Here is a 17571-nt window from a genome sequence, read left to right on the forward strand (position 1 = left end):
AGTTCTCCCTGTATTCCATGAGATCTAACCTTGCTAACCAGTCTCCCATGGGGAACCTTGCCGAACGCCTTTCTGATGTCCATATAGATCACATCTACCGCTCTGCCCTCATTAATCTTCTTTGTTACTTCTTCAAAAAACTCAATCCAAGTTTGTGAGACCTGATTTCCCACGCACATAGCCATGTTAACCATTCTGAATCAGTCCTTGCCTTTCCAAATACATATACATCCTGTCCCTCAGGATTCCCTCCAACAACTTGCCCACCACCGACATCAGGCTCACTGGTCTATACGTCCCAAGCTTTTCCTTACCACCCTTCTTAAACAGTCGGCTCCGTTGTGATTTTGTTGAACAGTACAGCAGGCTCGAGTGGCCAAAGCCCAACTCCTGTCCCTTGTTTGGCCTCTGAATCGATGTTCTGATTCCAGACTTGGTTGCATTCAAGATTGGAAGAAATTGTGAACAGCAATATTCTGCCACTGACCCTGGTCCATCGCCGTCTCGATTGCTCCGTTCAGATAGTGGCAGCCCCCCCCCCCCCCCTCCTTAATCGTACTTCACCAGCTCTTTTCTGGTCAGCGCCATCTTCTTTTCTCACCCGGTAGTGCCTGCCTGGCTGCCAGTTTGACCAGGCATACATCCAGGAGGTTATATACCCATCCTTATGTTCCAACTCTTTGTCTGTCTGTGTGGGGCCTCCCACCAATCCAGTGTCGTGCTTTGTCATCAGAGATGTTGTCTTGCCAAGCAATGATCATGGTTTTTCATACCCATCTCGAGTTGAAGACATCAGACTTGCACTTTCCTGCTGTAGTTGTCTCATTGGTGTAGTTGCAGTATGGATGGTGTGGAGCCAATGGAAACTGCTTCCTTCCAAGAACATTTACCTCAAAATTGCTATCACTGGAGATGTTCCCTCGATAGTGGAGTTGGCCAATGTTCTCTGTGTTCCGTTATTCCATGGTAATAGGAGAAATGTTGTTGCCATCCATGATCCTGGTTTTCACACATTGACCCTCTCTCTCGAGGCTGGTGGTCACGTCTGGGAGTGTGCGTTGCCCTCCAGGTAGGCAAGGCTGTCGATGAGATATTTTATCCTTTCAAGTGTAAGTGAAAACCTACCTCTTTGCCCCCGCATCCATAAATCTGCTGGTCAATCTCAAATGTTAGCTGACCAAATACCTGTGCTGTGCCTTTGCATCGAATCTATATCACAGAAATAGGACATTCGGCCCAACTGCCCGATGCTGTGATGTATGCTGCACACAAGCTTTCTCCAGCTCTGTTTAACCACATCTTGTCAGTAGGTGCTACTTCTGCTTTTTTATGTGTTTCCAGCCTCCCATAAAACAAATCGATGGTATTTCACCTTAACTAGTCTCTGTGGTAGCCAGCTCCACAAACTAACCCTGCTGAGGGAAACATTTTCTCCAGCTTGGATTTATCACGGACTACATCACATTCACGAACCCTGTCTTGATTTGTGCAAATATCACATTCGCACTTCTTAACTCCTACTCTATTGAACCCCTCGTGACCTCCGAGATCTCAGTCTGCCGGATCATCTCTCCTCTCTCTCTCTCCTTTTTATTTCATTCGAACAAAGAATCCTCAGCGTGTTAAGTCTTTCCTGATGGTGTTATCCTTGTAAATCCTTGCTGCCCACTCTCCAGTGCACTTGCTGTTTTCTTTTTATTTGGATGTCCTTTATTAGAGAGCCAAACGTTTGTGCATGCTGAAACGATGACGTTCTCCCTCCCACTCGGTCATGAGGGCTGACTCATTCACAATCCATCCTGTGGAAGTTTGACCGTCACTGTTTTGCAGTACTTGGGAGTCACCTACTGGCAACCTCGTACAAGGGATTTTAAAATCAAAGCACAACCCTCCCAGGTAATTTTCAAGTGTGTGTTGTAGGACAGTGCCTCTCCATATTTCAATCCTTTCGTGACCTCAGCCCCCCTCTCGTCTGGTCTTGACTCTCATACATTCCCCAATTTCTTCTCAGAGTTGTCTCTGGCTTCAAACTCTCTATTTCCCTCCATAAGCCCCGTTGAAATGTCTTGACCCGTATCCTAATGTACTTCAGAGTCTAATCCTTGCCACCGGTGAAGTTTAACCAGGTGCTATGTAAATGCAAAGTTCACTTTGCTTTTGGGTTGTCACCTGCCTTTAACCTTTCTCCACCTCTTTGGGAATCGGTTTAGCTCAGTTGGCTGGATTGTTGGTTTACAGAGCAGTGTAATGCCAACAGCGTGGGTTCAATTCCCTTCACCAGTTTGAGGTTACCATGAAGCACACTCCTTCCTGAAGTCTGGTGGCCCTCGGGTTAAATCGACACCAGTCGCTTCTCTAATGAGAGAGTAACCCCTGCGGTCTGGTAAGACTATGGCGACACACAATACTATAAGGTGTTGTGAGTAATTACCTTGTTTGCTCTGAGTGTTTCAGTGGTTATGTATACTGTTTGACAAATCAGCTTAGTTTAATCCTCAGTCAGATTCTTCGTCTGTTCCTACCCACAGTCCAGCTGAGAGTGTTGCATTTTGCTCTCCTTTATTCTCTTACAGTTCCCCAAACTTATTTTCTCTCCCTTAACTCTCCCACCCCTCTCTCTTTTTTTTTTCTCTTTCCCATCCCTCCCTCTCCTTTTTCTGTTCCCCTCTCCCCCCACCCCTCCCTCTTATTTTCCCGACTGAATCTCTTTGCTCTCTCTCTCATCCCCTGTCCCACCACCAGGACCACAAAAATTCTCTGTGGATTTGATGCAAGTTAGGGCGGCCAAACACCGGTAATTTAAAATGCTAGGGACTCTAGCCGTTTGATTCAGAAGGTTAATGGGTCTATTACCTAATCTAGTCTGGCATTCCGCTCCCAGGCTGCACTGTCAGAGACCGCGTCCTCTAACTGAGACATTAAACCAAGGCTCCACGTGCCCTTTGAGTTAGATGTAAGATTCTGAGGTACTGATTGACGTGACTACAAGACCGTTTCCCCTCTGGCGTCCAATCATCTGTGGTTGAAACAGGTTATCTACTCATTACCTCACGGATCTTTATGGGAGCTTGCTGTGCACAAATTGGCTGCAAATTTCCCACTTTGCGACAATTCAGGAGCTTTCCACTGGATACATTGTATGTTGGGGGTGTCCTGAGGATGTGAAAGGTGCTCCATAAATACTGGTCTTTCTCTCCTTTTCAACAAACTCAATAGTGGTGAGTATTATGAGGAGCCTATTGTGGTGCAGTGGTAGTGTCCCTACCTCTGACCGAGAGGCCCGGATTCAAGTCTCACCTGCTCCAGAGGTGTGAAACAACACCTCTGAACAGATTGATTAGAAAAGCAGTACATCTGTATTTTTATTTCTCATTCTGGCTGAGCTTTCAGGAGATTGAGGGAGAGAGTTTTAGAAGTTTGTTTTTCTCATGGGATGCAGGCATTCCGGGCGTGACCCATCCCCATTTGCCCTCGAGGGACTTGATAGGCCATTTCAAAGGACAGTTAAGAGTCAATCAAGCACTTGGCTGTAGTCAGCCAGTCCCAGTGAAGGACGTTATTGATACTGTATAGGTTTCAACAATAGTTAGAGCCACTGTTACTGAGGCTAGCTTTCAATTTTAGATTTAGTCATTGTATTTAGAAGCCAGCTGCTTTCACCATTTAGATTTCGCCCCCTGGTGGCGTTTGAACATCTAGGAGAAAGTGAGGACTGCAGATGCTGGAGGTCAGAGTCGAAAGTGTGGTGCTGGAAAAGCACAGCCGGTCAGCAGCATCCGAGGGCCAGGAGAGTCGATGTTTTGGGCATAATTCCTGATGAAGGGCTTTTGCCTGAAACGCTGACTCTCCTGCTCCTCTGCTGCCTGACCTGCTGTGCTTTTCCAGCACAACACTCTCTCAGCATTTAAACAAGAGTCTGCAGGTGTCTACTAGCATCTCCCTACACTGGTGGGTGCGACTGATGAATGTATTTCTTCATGAAACTGCGAACATAAAGTGTTTGATTCATGTTGTGTTGAATTCATCAAGCTTTCACTCTCCCCAGTGATTGCTGAATAATTTTAAAGTGTTTGCCATTTTATTTGGCCTTCCAGAGCTTTTAAAGTGCGACTGGAAAAGTGTGCTGGTGAGAAACTGCACATTGTCTCTGGAATAGATGACTAGAAAGGGGGAAGGAGCAGTTTTTATAAAATGCCAGGGCAGTCGGTCACAGGAAGTCAAACTCTCTGCTCAGGTAGTGTTTGAAAATTTTCAGCAAGACAGTCTGCTGGCAATGTGTGTGTATTTCAGGATATATCACATCCAGGAAAAGTTTGGCAATAGTTTTATGTTATCTTGGGGGAGTGGGGTAGGCTTTTTTTTCTAATTAATTGAATCATGTGATGTTTTTGGTAATGTTCCTTTGTCAGGGATCCCATTAACCAGCAGTAGTTTCCTTATTCTCGAAGGGCCACTCTATCATTCACAACAGAATATTTAAAATTGATCAGAAGTTTGCACAAAGTGTGTGACCTGTGAAAGGTGCTGTTTAAATTCTGGTCAACGTACTGGCATTAATGGGATATTGTTAATGTACTGTTGAGTAGCCTGCGTGAGAAATCACAGGCCCGGTTACTGGCCCTGATGTAACTTTACTGTCCTGGCTGTGGCTATAGCTCAGCAGATAATATGACCGGCACTGTGGTTAGCCCTGCTGCCTCACAGCACCACGGATTGTCTGTGTGGAGTTTGCACATTCTCCCCGTGTCCACGTGGGTTTCCTCCGGGTGCTCCGGTTTCCTCCCACAGTCCAAAGATGTGCAGATAAGGGTGAATTGGCAATGCTAAATTGACCGTAGTGTTAGTCAGAGGTAAGTGTAGGATAGGGAAATGGGGTCTGGGTGGGTTACCCTTCGGAGGGCCGGTGTGGACCTGTTGGGCCGAACGGCCTGTTTCCACACTGTAGGGAATCTAATCTAATCTATCCTCATCCTAGAATCACAAGGTTATGAGTTCATTTCCTACACCAGGACTCCTCTTCAGTATAAAAAAAGTCCCGGCTGACTCCTGTACAGACAAGTGTTGTGATTTGGTAAGATAAACCAGGACAGGATTTACACAATTATGGTAGGGCTGTGGGAAGTGTTATCGAACAAAGAGACCGAAGGCTTCAGCCACACAGTTCCTTGAAAGTGGCATCACAGGTAGACAGCGTGGGGAAGAAGGCTTTCTGGCACCCTTGCCTTTATCAGTGAGAGCAATGGGATGTCTTCTTATGGCTGTAAGGTCACGTTTGGAGTGCAGGGCGACTCCCGTATCCGTGGCTTCACTTACCCATAGTTTATCATGGCCGGAACGTATGAAAAGGAATGTTCTGGACCCAGGGTCCAGGGAAGGTACATTTCCCAATGGAATCACTGAGTTTGCTCCTATCTGCGGTTTCCAGTTTCCACAATAGGTCCTGGAATGTGACCCCCATGGGTATGGGGGAATTACTGTACTGTGTGCGTTTCTGGTCACCTTGCTACAGGAAGGATGTTATTAAGCTGGAAAGAGTGCAATAGACTTACACAAGGATGTGACCAAGATTGGAAAGTTTGTCTTATAAGGAGGGGCTGGATAGACTGGGACTTTTAGTCCCTAGAGCGTAGGGGGCTGAGGGGTAACCTTTTTTTAAGAGGTTTACAAAGTTATGAGGGGCATGGATGAGGTGAATAGACCAGGTCATTTCCCCAGGATAGTGCATTCTAAAACCATAAGTTTAAGGTGAGACGGGAAAGGTTTAAAAGGGACCCGAGGGGCAAATTCTTTTCTCACACAGGATGATGCGTAGATGGCTCAAGCTGCCAGAGGAAGTGATAGAATCAGGTATAGTTACAAGATTTAAAAAATATTTGGACAGTTACATGGATAAGGAAAGGTTTGGAGGGATAGTAGGCAAATGGCATGGCGGGGGGCGGGGGGGACTAGTTTAATTTTGGACACGTGGTTGGCATGACCAAATTGGGTTGAATGGTCTGTTTGCATGCTGTGTGACTCTATAATTGAGTGAAGGTTGGACCATCTCTTGCATACATGTTAAACTGAGGCCCTGTCTCCCATCTTTGGATGTACCAAACTTCAGCAAATGTTCATCATTCAAGCGCCGAAGCTCAGATTATCGAGGCATTTTCGCATTTGTCGGAGCTCGCTGAGCACAGACGAGCTGCTGTGTTTCTGACACCTCAACAGTGACCACGTTTCAGCAGCTCAAGTTCTGAAGCCCCAGTGGTGGTGTTCACTCTTGTCTCCACAGATACCGCTCCCAAATCCCGCTACCCCCCCCTCTCCGTGTTCCTGAACCAGACGCTAGCACGGTAGCCGTGATCACAGCCCGCATCCACACTGTCAAAGGAAGGAAGGTTCCCGGGACATGTTCAAGCACTGGCATCCGGTGATGTTCCTTTTGCTGTTGCCACTATTAATATGATCAGAAATGGGGTGGCTATTTTGTGTACAGGAAGCTCCTAAACCAGCAAGGAGATAAATACTCAGATAAACAATACGTTCTGACTCACAGTGCAGAGGGATTAAAATTTTTGCACACGTTTCTGTTTGTGGTTTCACTTAAGTACAGCAGAGATGAAGCAGATCTTCACACCACTGTGAATCAAGAGTTAATGATCCAAGATTCAATTCTATGACATGTACTAGAGTTATTGTAACTGCAGGTGCCATGAAGTTGCAAGTGACATTCACCGACTGTCTAGAGTTGGTGGGCTGACTGAGCAAGTGGTGGGCAAAGGAAGAGGAATCGCATTCTCCATTCCCCAACTCCCCTCCCTCCAGTTCCGTGGAATTGTGCCTTATTGTGTGAGGGCGAAGAGCCAAGTGTAAGTGCCAAGTCAGAGTAATACTTTGGATTTGCAGATTGTAGCTTTGAGTTGCAATTAGTCATCCGCTAACTTCCTGGTGCTACAGTTTTGTTTCTCTGCACCCTGCAAACTCTTTTATCTCTCAGGGCAGTGGGCGTTCAGAGCTACTGTCTTTTTGATATTACACCAGTGGAACATTCCAGGGTATGTGAGGAGACAGGCTAGAGCAATCATGCCAGCAGTGGGAGCCTCATGGAAATCTTCAGCTGCAAGCTCGGCCGAACGAGTCATCCAGGGAGGTTCTGACAGCAATTGCTTTGAGTGGAATGTTTTGACCAGGGCTGCAGAGCTCCTGAGATGAACTGCACTCTTTGGTGGCAAGCAAATGTGCTGAGCTTGGAGACGTAACCCATGGGAGGCTTTCACTTTTGCCTTGTGACCACTTTGGAACAGCCAGCCAGGCGGGAATTGAGTGCACCGCAGTGGTCACGGAAGAGGGTGATCCAAACCCACGAAAGATATCGCCACGTACCCGTTGCATCTGATCTCATTTTGCACGATCGTGGTTCTCGTGTGTGCATTGTGAAAGAAGTCACTGGTAGTTTTGCAATGTTGCTTGAGCTGTGCCTTTGGGTGGGGGTCACCCTCCATTTCTTTCAGTTACTTTTGGTACTTTTATTTTTTAAAGGGCAGAATGAAGCTCGCGATAGTGTTGTTTTTTTTCGCTAATGTTTGACCTTGATTGTTCTTGCAGGTTGGCACAGTTGTTTCGGACCTCTGAAGGCAAGTGCGGAGACTAGCTACTTGGGACGTTGGGCAGCAGTGAGGCTGGCTGTGGTGGTGTGGCTGTTCTGACATATCGGCACAGAGCAAGTGCCCACGATTTAGTCCTGGCACTTGGCCGTCTCGTTCATAGCCCACACCCCTGGAGTGCCCACCAGTGAAGAGGTTAAGAGTGAAAAGCGGGAGAGGGATTGGTGGCTGGGCAGGTTGGAGCAGGGTAGTTTGTCCAGATGCTGCGGTGAAGATGAACAGGCAGGCAACGGGCAAAAGTTCAGCCAAGCGGAAGGGCAAGCAGATCTCGTTCTTCGGTGAGAATACCGGCACCGTTCAGCCGAGCCCGTCCCGCCTCAGGAAGAACGGGATGATCCGCGGTGAGGCGGAGGGCGGCCCGCTCAAATCGCAGCCCCCCACGCTGCCCGAGACTCCAGCGAGGGGCGGGCAGTGCCAGTCTGTTGGCTCCGATTTGGCAATGAGCCAAGGGAGGGCTGTGGCAACTGGCAGCACCATGCCCCCCAACTGGGCTGCATCTGTCCTGATCGACCGCCTACCTTCCAAGGGGAGCTTCAGCTGGCAACCTGCTGGCTCCTGGACTCAAAGCGCAGCCCCATTCTGTGCCAGTGTCGGAGCAGTGAGCATCATCGATTCCAATGCCACTGGTCCCTTCTCGCAAGCTCTGGCAAAGCAAGGGGCCGCAGCCCAGCCGCAGAAGCAGCAACACCGGCAGACGCAACTGCCTCTTCAAACCCAACAGCAACAACAGAACCAGCTAAAGCAGCACCTGCAGACCCAACAGTCGAACCAGCTACAGCAGAAACAGCATCAACTCCAACAGCAACATGCGCAGGCCCAACAGTCAGACCAACTACAGTCAAACCAACATCAACTCCAACAGCAACATGCACAGGCCCAACAGTCAAACCAACTACAGTCAAACCAACATCAACTCCAACAGCAACATGCACAGGCCCAACAGTCAAACCAACATCAAATCCAACAGCAACATGCACAGGCCCATAAGTCAAACCAACATCAACTCCAACAGCAACATGCGCAGGCTCAACAGTCAAACCAACTACAGTCAAACCAACATCAACTTCAACAGCAACATGCAGAGGCCCAACAGTCAAACCAACGTCAACTCCAACAACAACATGCGCAGACCCAACAGTCAAACCAACTACAGTCGAATCAACATCAACTCCAACAGCAACATGCACAAGCCCAACAGTTGAACCAACGTCAACTCCAACAGCAACACACACAGGCCCAACAGTCGAACCAACTACAGTCAAACCAACAAATATTCCAACAGCAACATGCGCAGACTCAACAGTCAAGCCAACTACAGCAGAAACAGCATCAACTCCAACAGCAACATGCGCAGGCCCAACAGTCAAGCCAACTACAGCAGAAACAACATCAACTCCAACAGCAACATGCGCAGGCCCAACAGTCAAACCAACTACAGCAGAAACAGCATCAACTCCAGCAGCAACATGCACAGACCCAGCAGCAGAACCAACTCCAGCAGCAATACCAGCAGAGCCAACTGCTGCATCAACATCAGCAGCAACAAAGTAACGAAGTTCTGCCTCAACGCCAATTCTTCCAGTACCAGTACGGCCAGAACCAGAAGCAAGAGCTGCCTCCAAATTCCGTATTGAACATTTTCCATCAAGTCCACCAGCCAGCACTCCTTCCCCTTTACAGTCACCAAGCACAGACCACCTGCCAACAGCACCTGTTCCAGCAGTTCTTCCCTCACCAGCAGCCGCCTCAGTCTCTCGGTCTCCAGCGGGTACAGGTGAGCCAGGGGTCCGAGGCTTCAATGCATCACGTGGTTTCAACGGCAGCTCCATTCCAGCAGCAACTTGCCGAGGTTCACGTCAGCAAAGGCCTTCAGAGGTCTACCCTGGGTGGAATCAAACAGGAACACATCGCACCCCGCCAGCTGACGGCAGAATTTCAGGCCCCTGCGGCAAAGCGGGCACATTACCCCATCAAGGAGAGGCAGGCGAAGCCGCCACCGTTTGAGGCGCACAGGGTTGGGAATCCAGCAGGTTCCACAGAGAGTGCCAGCCAGCGCTGGCCGCAGGCTTACGGGCCGGAACTGCAGAAGCTGCTCAACGTGCCGCCCAGCCACTCCGGCCAGAGCCAGCTCAAACTGTTCGAGGCGGCCCCACCCCGCGGGGGGGAGAGCTGGAGTCGGAGAGAGCAGGAGAGCAGAGAGCCTGCCCGGGAAACGGCCTCACGGGGCGAAAGCACCGCCGATAGTCTCGTGCAACTCTCAACGAAGAAAGAGGAGACATCGGGCGAGGAAAGTGGACCACAGCCGCACCAGGAATCCGCAGAGGCCCTGTCCAATTGGACTACCTCAGCTAAGGTAAGCAGTGAGCGGTTGCTGGACATTTTGAAACCATGCTTTCCCCCAACCCCTGCAACAAGTGTAACTCTTTCCCTTTTAGAGTCAGAGAGAGTCCTACAGCATGCAGACAGGCCCTTTGGCCCAAACTGGTCCATGCCCATCCATGCTAACCCCATTTCCTCACACTTGGCCCAAATCCTTCTAAACCTTTTCTATCCATGTATTTGTCCAAATGCCTTTTAAAAGGACTTGCATTTATACAGCAACGTTCCCAATCTACAGCCAATGAAATACCCTTTGAAATGCAGTCCCTGTTCTAATCCAGCACCCAGATGAAACACAGCACGTTCCCATGGCAACCAGAATATCTGTTGCCAAGATGCTCATTGAGGGTTTAAATATTAGACAGTGTACCGTGACCAGGGAGATGATGTGGAGGGTGACAACATTACCCACTTTGGTCGGAAGAACGGTAAAGCTGAACATTTTTAAATATCGATATTCAGAAGAATCTGATGGGTATCCTTGGACACAAAATGTGGCAAGTTGGACATGTAGGTGTGCCAAATGGTGGCTCAGTGGTTAGCACTGTTGCCTTACAGTGCCAGGGACCCGGGTTTGACTCGGGGAGTTTGCACATTCTCCCCGTGCGTGGGTTTCCTCCCACAGTCCAAAGATGTGCAGGTCAGGAGGACTGGCCATGCTAAATTGCCCGTACTGCTAGGTGCATTAGTCAAGGGGAAATATAGGTTAGGGTTGGGTGGGTTACTCTTCGGAGGGTCGGTGTGGACTTGTTGGACCGAAGGGCCTGTTTCCACACCGTAGGGAATCGAATCTAGTCTCAAACACTTGGGGAGGCAAGTGGCATGTTAGCCTTTTAATGGATGTCTTGTTGTAGTTTTACAAGGGCATGTGAGACCACACCCATTAGGTACAGTTTGGTTCCTTTCCTAAACATATCTTCAAGGGACTACTGCATAGTTCACTCGAGAGGGATTTGGAGGGAGAAGGCTGTCCTACGATGAGAGATTGAGTATGATGAACAGATATTCTTCACATTTTTAAGCTCTGATTTCCAGCATTTGCAGTCCTCACTTTCTCCTAGATATTCTTCAAAGTTGAGAAAAATAAGAGGCAGTACAATTCTTAGGAGTAATGTGACAGGATGGATGTTTGGAGCTTTGTTTCCTATTTTGGAGAGTCCAGACCTACACGTTGTAATCTTCGGCTGAGACCTGAGATAAGAGTTTTCTTCACTCGCAGTGTTTGGTGTTCTCTATCCCAGAGGGTTATGAGTGCCCGTACGCAGAGATTGACCCTCCTACTGCCCGGGAGCTGACCAATGAATATTGGGATGTGAGTCAGCTGTGGACTCGGTGGGTAGCACACTTGCCACCGTAAGGTTTAGGAGCAAAGGTAGGCCATTCAGCCCATCGAGCCCACTCCACCATTCAATGAGATCACGTTGATCCGATAATTATCAGCTCCACATACTGCCTCCCCCCCACCCCAAAACCCACTATTCCCTCACTGATTAAAAATCCATCTCAGCCTGGAGTAAGCTGAGCTCCTGGGCTGTTAAGTCTAGGTCATCGAGGTTTGACCACATAAAAACCAAGGCTGGTGCTCCATTGCAGTACTGAAGCAGTGCTACACTGACAGAGGTGCTGTCTTTCTGACAAAGTATTGAACTAGACTTCCCTCCGCTTCAGCTGTCTATTAAAGATCCCGTTGGCAGTGTACTGAAGAAATAAAAGTGTGTTCTCCCCAATTTCCAGGCCAAATTCTTCCCTCGGTCAAAATCATTTGAAAAGGGTCATCTGGCTTGTTAACCATGTTTGTAAATGTTGGCGGAATACAGATGTTATCCCATGATGCTGAAACAGTAGAAGGTTGAGTTGAGTGGGAAGGTTAGGAGTGAAGCCGATCCTGAGGGGCCATATGTATGGGCTGCCCCTGCTCCTGTTGCTAATTTTAGAGTTAGAGCCATACAGCACAGAAAAGCCATCCCATCACACCTACTCTGACTATAACTACCACTCTAATTCCAATTTGCTACACTTGTCCCATATCCATGAATGTTATATTTGAAATGCTCATCCAAATTTTTATTTTTTTGTTTGCAAGGCTGTAAGCTTACCTTCCCAGGCAGTGCATTCCACCGCCTGCAGAGTGAAATCCCCTCTGAATCTCCAGCCCTTTAGCCTAAAACTACCCTTGTGATTGATCTCTCTTCACCCTGTCCATTGCCCTCATAATCTTAGGTACCTCAATCATGTCCCCCCCCCCCCCCTCAGTCTTTACTGCTCGAAAGAAAACAATTCAAGCCTATGTAGTCTCCTGTTGTAACTCAGTATCTCCATCCCTAGCCATCCTGGTGAACATCCTCTTACCCCATCTCGAGCTAACACATCCTTCCTGTAGTGAGGTGAGCAGAACTTCATACAATACTCCAGCTGTGGCCTTACCAATCTCCTGTACAACTCCAACAACATCTCCTTGTTCTTGTACTCTATACCACGACTGCTGAAAGCAAGTGTCCCATTTGCTGCCTTAATGATCGTGTTCACGTGCTCTGCTGACTTCAGGGTTCAGTGAATGATTACCCAAGATCCCTCTGGACCCCTGAACTACCCAGTGTCCTGCCTTTCATTAAATGCTTCCTCATCTTGTTTCTTTCTTTTCCAAAATGCACCACCTCGCACTTAGCAGGCAGGGTTAAATACCATCTGCCACTGGTCTGCCCTACCCATCTCCACCTTCCTGTAACCCATAACCATTTTCCTCACAATTAACCTCTCTACCAATCTTGGTGTCATCTGCAAACTTGCTTACTGCCCTCCCCATGTTTTCATCTGTATGATTTATGTATATATCAAAAAACAAAGGTCTCAATCCTGATCCTTGTGGTGCACCAGGTGGACTCCAGCCTTCGGTCACTCAAACAACCTTCTATCCTTATACCCTTTGTGCTTCTGCAGTTTCTGATCCATCTTGCCACATTTCTCTGGATTCCATGTGCGTTTACCTTCTCAGTCAGTCTCCTGTGTGGGAGAAATTGAGCTTCCCTCGTCCAAGCACTTGATCATGTTTTTTTTTTTTGAACGATGCGAACAGATTTCTCTGGCTTTGTCGGGGGAGGTCGTGCCTAACACACATTTGTTGGAGATTTTCGAATGTTCTTCTCGGTTTTTGTCGAATATTCATCTGGGGTCTTTGCTCCCCACCCCCTGGAGAGAAGCCTTGGTTTTATGTCTCATGTGGAAGAAGACATGGTTCTGCAGCCTTCCTACAGCACAGGATGGAGGGTACTGGGCCGAATTACATGCTCTGGTTTCTGTAGTGAAGCCTGAACCCACAATTTGGCGGAAATTGAGTGATAACTCTCTCCCGCTAAAAGAGGCAACGAGTAGCAGGGTGTGGGCATGGGTCACAGGGGGATTGTGAACCTTCTGGAACAGTGCCCTGGATGACAGTAGGCCGAGTGCTGGACGACTGACTCCTGACTCTCTGAAGCACAGGCTTCCTCTGAGAAATTTAATGGTGCCCCTGGCACCTTGCTGACTAAAAGGCCGCAATACAAAGAGAGAAAATCTGAATTTATATAGCGCCTTGTACGATTTCAGGACACCCTGTAACAATCCAAACCCAAGCAGTGACTGACTCAAACCAATAAACCATGCAGACAAGACTCTTTGAACAAAGAACATTACAGCGCAGTACAGGCCCTTCGGCCGTCAATGTTGCGTCGACCGCCCATTTAATTGCCCTTAATGTCGGCGAGTTTATTACTATTGCAGGCAGTATGTTCCTTGCTCCTCCTTCTCTGAGTAAAAAAGCTACCTCTGACATCTGTCCTTAATCTATCACCCCTCAATTTAAAGCTATGTCCCCTTGTGTTAGCCTTCACCATCCAAGGAAAAAGGCTCTCACTGTCCACCTTATCTAACTCTCTGATTATCTTATATGTCTCAAGTCACCTCTCAACCACCTCCTCTCCAACAAAAACAGCTTAGTTCCCTCAAGCTTTCCTCGTAAGACTTTTCCTCCATACCAGGCAACATCCTGGTAAATCTCCTCTGGACCCATTCCATAGCTTCCACATCCTTCCCATAATGCGGTGACCAGAACTGTACGCAATACTGCAGGTGTGGCCGCACCAGTGTCTTGTACAGCTGAAGCATGACCTTATAGCTCCGCAACTCAATCCCCCTACCAATAAACACCAACACACCATATGCCTTCTTAACAACCCTATCAACCTGGGTGGCGACTTTCAGGATTTATGCTCCTGGACACTGAGATCTCTCTGTTCATCTACACTGCCAAGCATTTTACCATTAGCCCAGTACTCTGCATTCCTGTTATTTTGTCCAGAGTGAACTACCTCTCACATTTCCGCATTAAACTCCATTTGCCACTTCTCCGCCCAGCTCTGCAGCTTATCTATGTCCCTTTGTAACCTACAACATCCTTAGGCGCTATCCACAACTCTGCCTATCTTAGTGTATTCCGCAAATTTACTAACCCATCCTTGTACACCCACATCCAGACCAATTATAAAAATAACAAACAGCAGTGGCCCCAAAACAGATCCTTGTGGCACACCACTGGTAGCTGAGCTTTAGGATGAACATTTCCCTCAACCACCACCCTCTGTCTTCTTTCAGCAAGCCAATTTCTGATCCAAACCGCTAAATCACCTTCAATCCCGAAACTCCAGATTTTGTGCAATAGCCTACCATGGGGAACCTTCTCAAACGCCTTACTGAAATCCATATACACCACACCAACCGCTTTACCCTCATCCACCTGTTTGGTCACCTTCTCAAAGAACTTAATAAGATTAGTTAAGCATGACTTACCCTTCACAAAACCGTGTTGACTATCTGGATAAACTTATTCCTTTTCAGATGATTATAAATCCTATGTCTTATAATCTTTTCTAACACCTTACCCACCATCGAAATAAGGCTCACTGGCTTATCATTGTCCTGACTCCCCTCCTTAAATAAGGGAACAACATTTGCCATTTTCCAGTCTTCTGGCACTACTCCTGTCGATAATGATGACATAAAGATCAAAACCAAAGGCTCTGCAATCTCCTCCCTGGTTTCCCAGAGAATCCGAGGATAAATCCCATCTGGCCAGGGGTCTTATCTATTTTCAGATCTTCCAAAATTGCTAAAACCGCCTCTTTGTCAACCACAATCCCATCGAATCTAGTAGCCTGTATCTCCATGTTCTCACTAACATTGCCCTTTTCTAATGTGAATACTGACCAAAAATATTCATTAAGTGCTTCCCCTATGTCCCCAGATTCCACACACAACTTCCCACTACTGTATTTGATTGGCCAAAATCTTAGTCTAGTCATTCTTTTATTCCTGATACACCTATAAAAGGATTTAGGGTTTTCCTTGATCCTATCCGCCAACAACTTCTCATGTCCCCTCCTGGCTTTTCTTAGCCCTCTCTTTAGATCTTTTTCTGGCTACCTTTATAATTCTCCAGCCCCCTGAGTCTTCATACCTCATCCTCACATAAGCCGCCTTCTTCCTCTTGACAAGAGCTTCAACTTCCTTTGTAAAACCATGGCTCCTTCTCTTGACAACTACCTCCCCGCCTGATAGGTATATACTTATCAAGGACCCGCAGTCGCTGTTCCTTGAATAAGCTCCACATTTCAAATGTGTCCAACTCCTGCAGTTTCCTTCCCCGTCCTATGCATCCTAAGTCTTGCCTAACTGCATCATAATTGCCTTTTCCCCAGTTATACCTCTTTCCCTGTGGTGTATACTTATCCCTGCCCATCGCGAAAGTAAACCTAACCAAATTGTGGTCACTATCACCAAAGTGCTCACCTACCACCAAATCTTAACACCTGGCCCGGTTCATTCCTCAGTACCAAACCAAATGTGGCCTCGCTCCCTTGTTGGCCTGTCTACATATTGTGTGTCAGGAAACCATCCTGCATGCATTGGACAAAAACTGACCCATCTAAAGTACTTGAACTATAGTATTCCAGTCAATGTTGGGGAAGTTAAAGTCCTCCAGAACAACTACCTTGTCACTCTCACTTCTATCGAGAATCCTCTTTGCTATCCTATCCTCTGCATCTCTGGAACTATTTGGAGGCCGAAAGAAAACTCCCAACAGGGTGACCTGTCCTTTCCAGTTTCTAACCTTAGCTCATACTATCTCAGTGGATGAGTCCTCAAACATTCTCTCAGCTGCTGTAATACTATCCTTTACTGCCAGATTACTCAGACCTCTTGGCATCATGGTGGCCCACAGACCCACCAACACACTAAAACAGCAGCTAATGAACTGAAAGTCCGTATACAGACAACAAGCAAAACTAATGTCATTTACAAAATACTGTGCAAGGATTGTAACAAATACCACACTGGACAAACAGGCAGAAAACTAACCGCTAGGCTACATGAACACCAACTAGCCACAAAAAGACATGACCCTCTCTCGCTAGTATCCTTACATACAGATGAGGAAGGACACCACTTCGACTGGGACAACACATCCATTCTAGGACAAGCCAAACAGACACACGACGAGAATTTCCTAGAGCATGGCATTCCAACCGGAACTCTATCAACAAACACATCAAGTTAGACCCCATCTACCACCGCCTGAGAAAAGGAAAGGAAGTGACTTTACCACAGGAAATGACGTCACCAACCCAAAGAAACCCAAACATATAAATAGGCAAAGCACTGCTGAAAATTCCTGCTTTCTGAGGCCCACTGAAGATGTTACCTAGTAGGGTGACGAAACGTCTGGAAATGAACCATCCACCACCCTTGACTAACAATGCCACCCCCTCCCCCCACCCTTTACCATCTCTGTTCTTACTGAAACATCAAAATCCCTGAATCTGCAGCAATATTCCTGTCCCTGCTCTATCAATGTCTCTGAAATGGCCGCAACATTGAAGTCCCAGGTACCAACCCACGCTGCAAGTTCACCCACCTTATTCCGGATGTTCCTGGCATTGAAGTACACACATTTCAAACCAACATCCTGATTGTTGGTGACCTCTCATGACCTTGTAAACCTATCCCTCACCTCACTACCCTCTACCTCCTGTACACTGGAACTACAGTTCAGGTTTCCATCCCCCTACTGCAGTAGTTTCCCTACTCCCCCAGCCAGAGAAACAATAGCCAACCTACTGGACATACAGAACAGAAAACAGGATGCTGAACCTATCAACAAAGACGGCATACTTAAACTACTGGACTTGTGCCTCACAACACACTTCACATTCAACAACCAGATATACGAACAAATCAACGGAACACCCATGGGATCACCAATCTCGGGACTCATAGCAGAGGCAATTATGCAAAGGTTAGAACAAACAGTCCTACCACAAATTCAACACAAACTCTGGGTCAGATATGTCGATGACACATTTGTAATCATTAAAAACACGGAAATAGAAAAAACACACCAGATCATCAACGCCACACTCACAGGAATCCAATTCACGAGAGAAGAAGAAAAGGATAGCCAACTCCCATTCCTAGACGTGATGGTACAGAGAACACCAGACGGAGAATTCACCAC

At 47.4% G+C, this 17571-nt stretch overlaps 1 protein-coding gene across 8 annotated transcripts in view; it reads left to right on the forward strand.

Annotated features, from left to right (window-relative positions):
• Positions 1-17571, forward strand: part of mideasb (mitotic deacetylase associated SANT domain protein b) — an 87083-nt gene that overhangs the window by 30761 nt on the left and 38751 nt on the right. For 3 of the 8 annotated variants that reach the window (XM_043698392.1, XM_043698396.1, XM_043698395.1), the window contains exon 2: positions 7588-9999. In XM_043698392.1, the coding sequence (XP_043554327.1) occupies positions 7861-9999 (2139 nt within the window). In that variant the 5' untranslated portion in view covers positions 7588-7860. Of the gene's footprint in view, positions 1-6689; positions 6852-7587; positions 10000-17571 lie in introns of those variants that run through there. The other 5 variants (XM_043698399.1, XM_043698398.1, XM_043698400.1 and 2 more) reach the window with 5 other exon arrangements.

This window comes from Chiloscyllium plagiosum, chromosome 10 (genome assembly GCF_004010195.1).
Source record: "Chiloscyllium plagiosum isolate BGI_BamShark_2017 chromosome 10, ASM401019v2, whole genome shotgun sequence".
NCBI lineage: Eukaryota > Metazoa > Chordata > Chondrichthyes > Orectolobiformes > Hemiscylliidae > Chiloscyllium > Chiloscyllium plagiosum.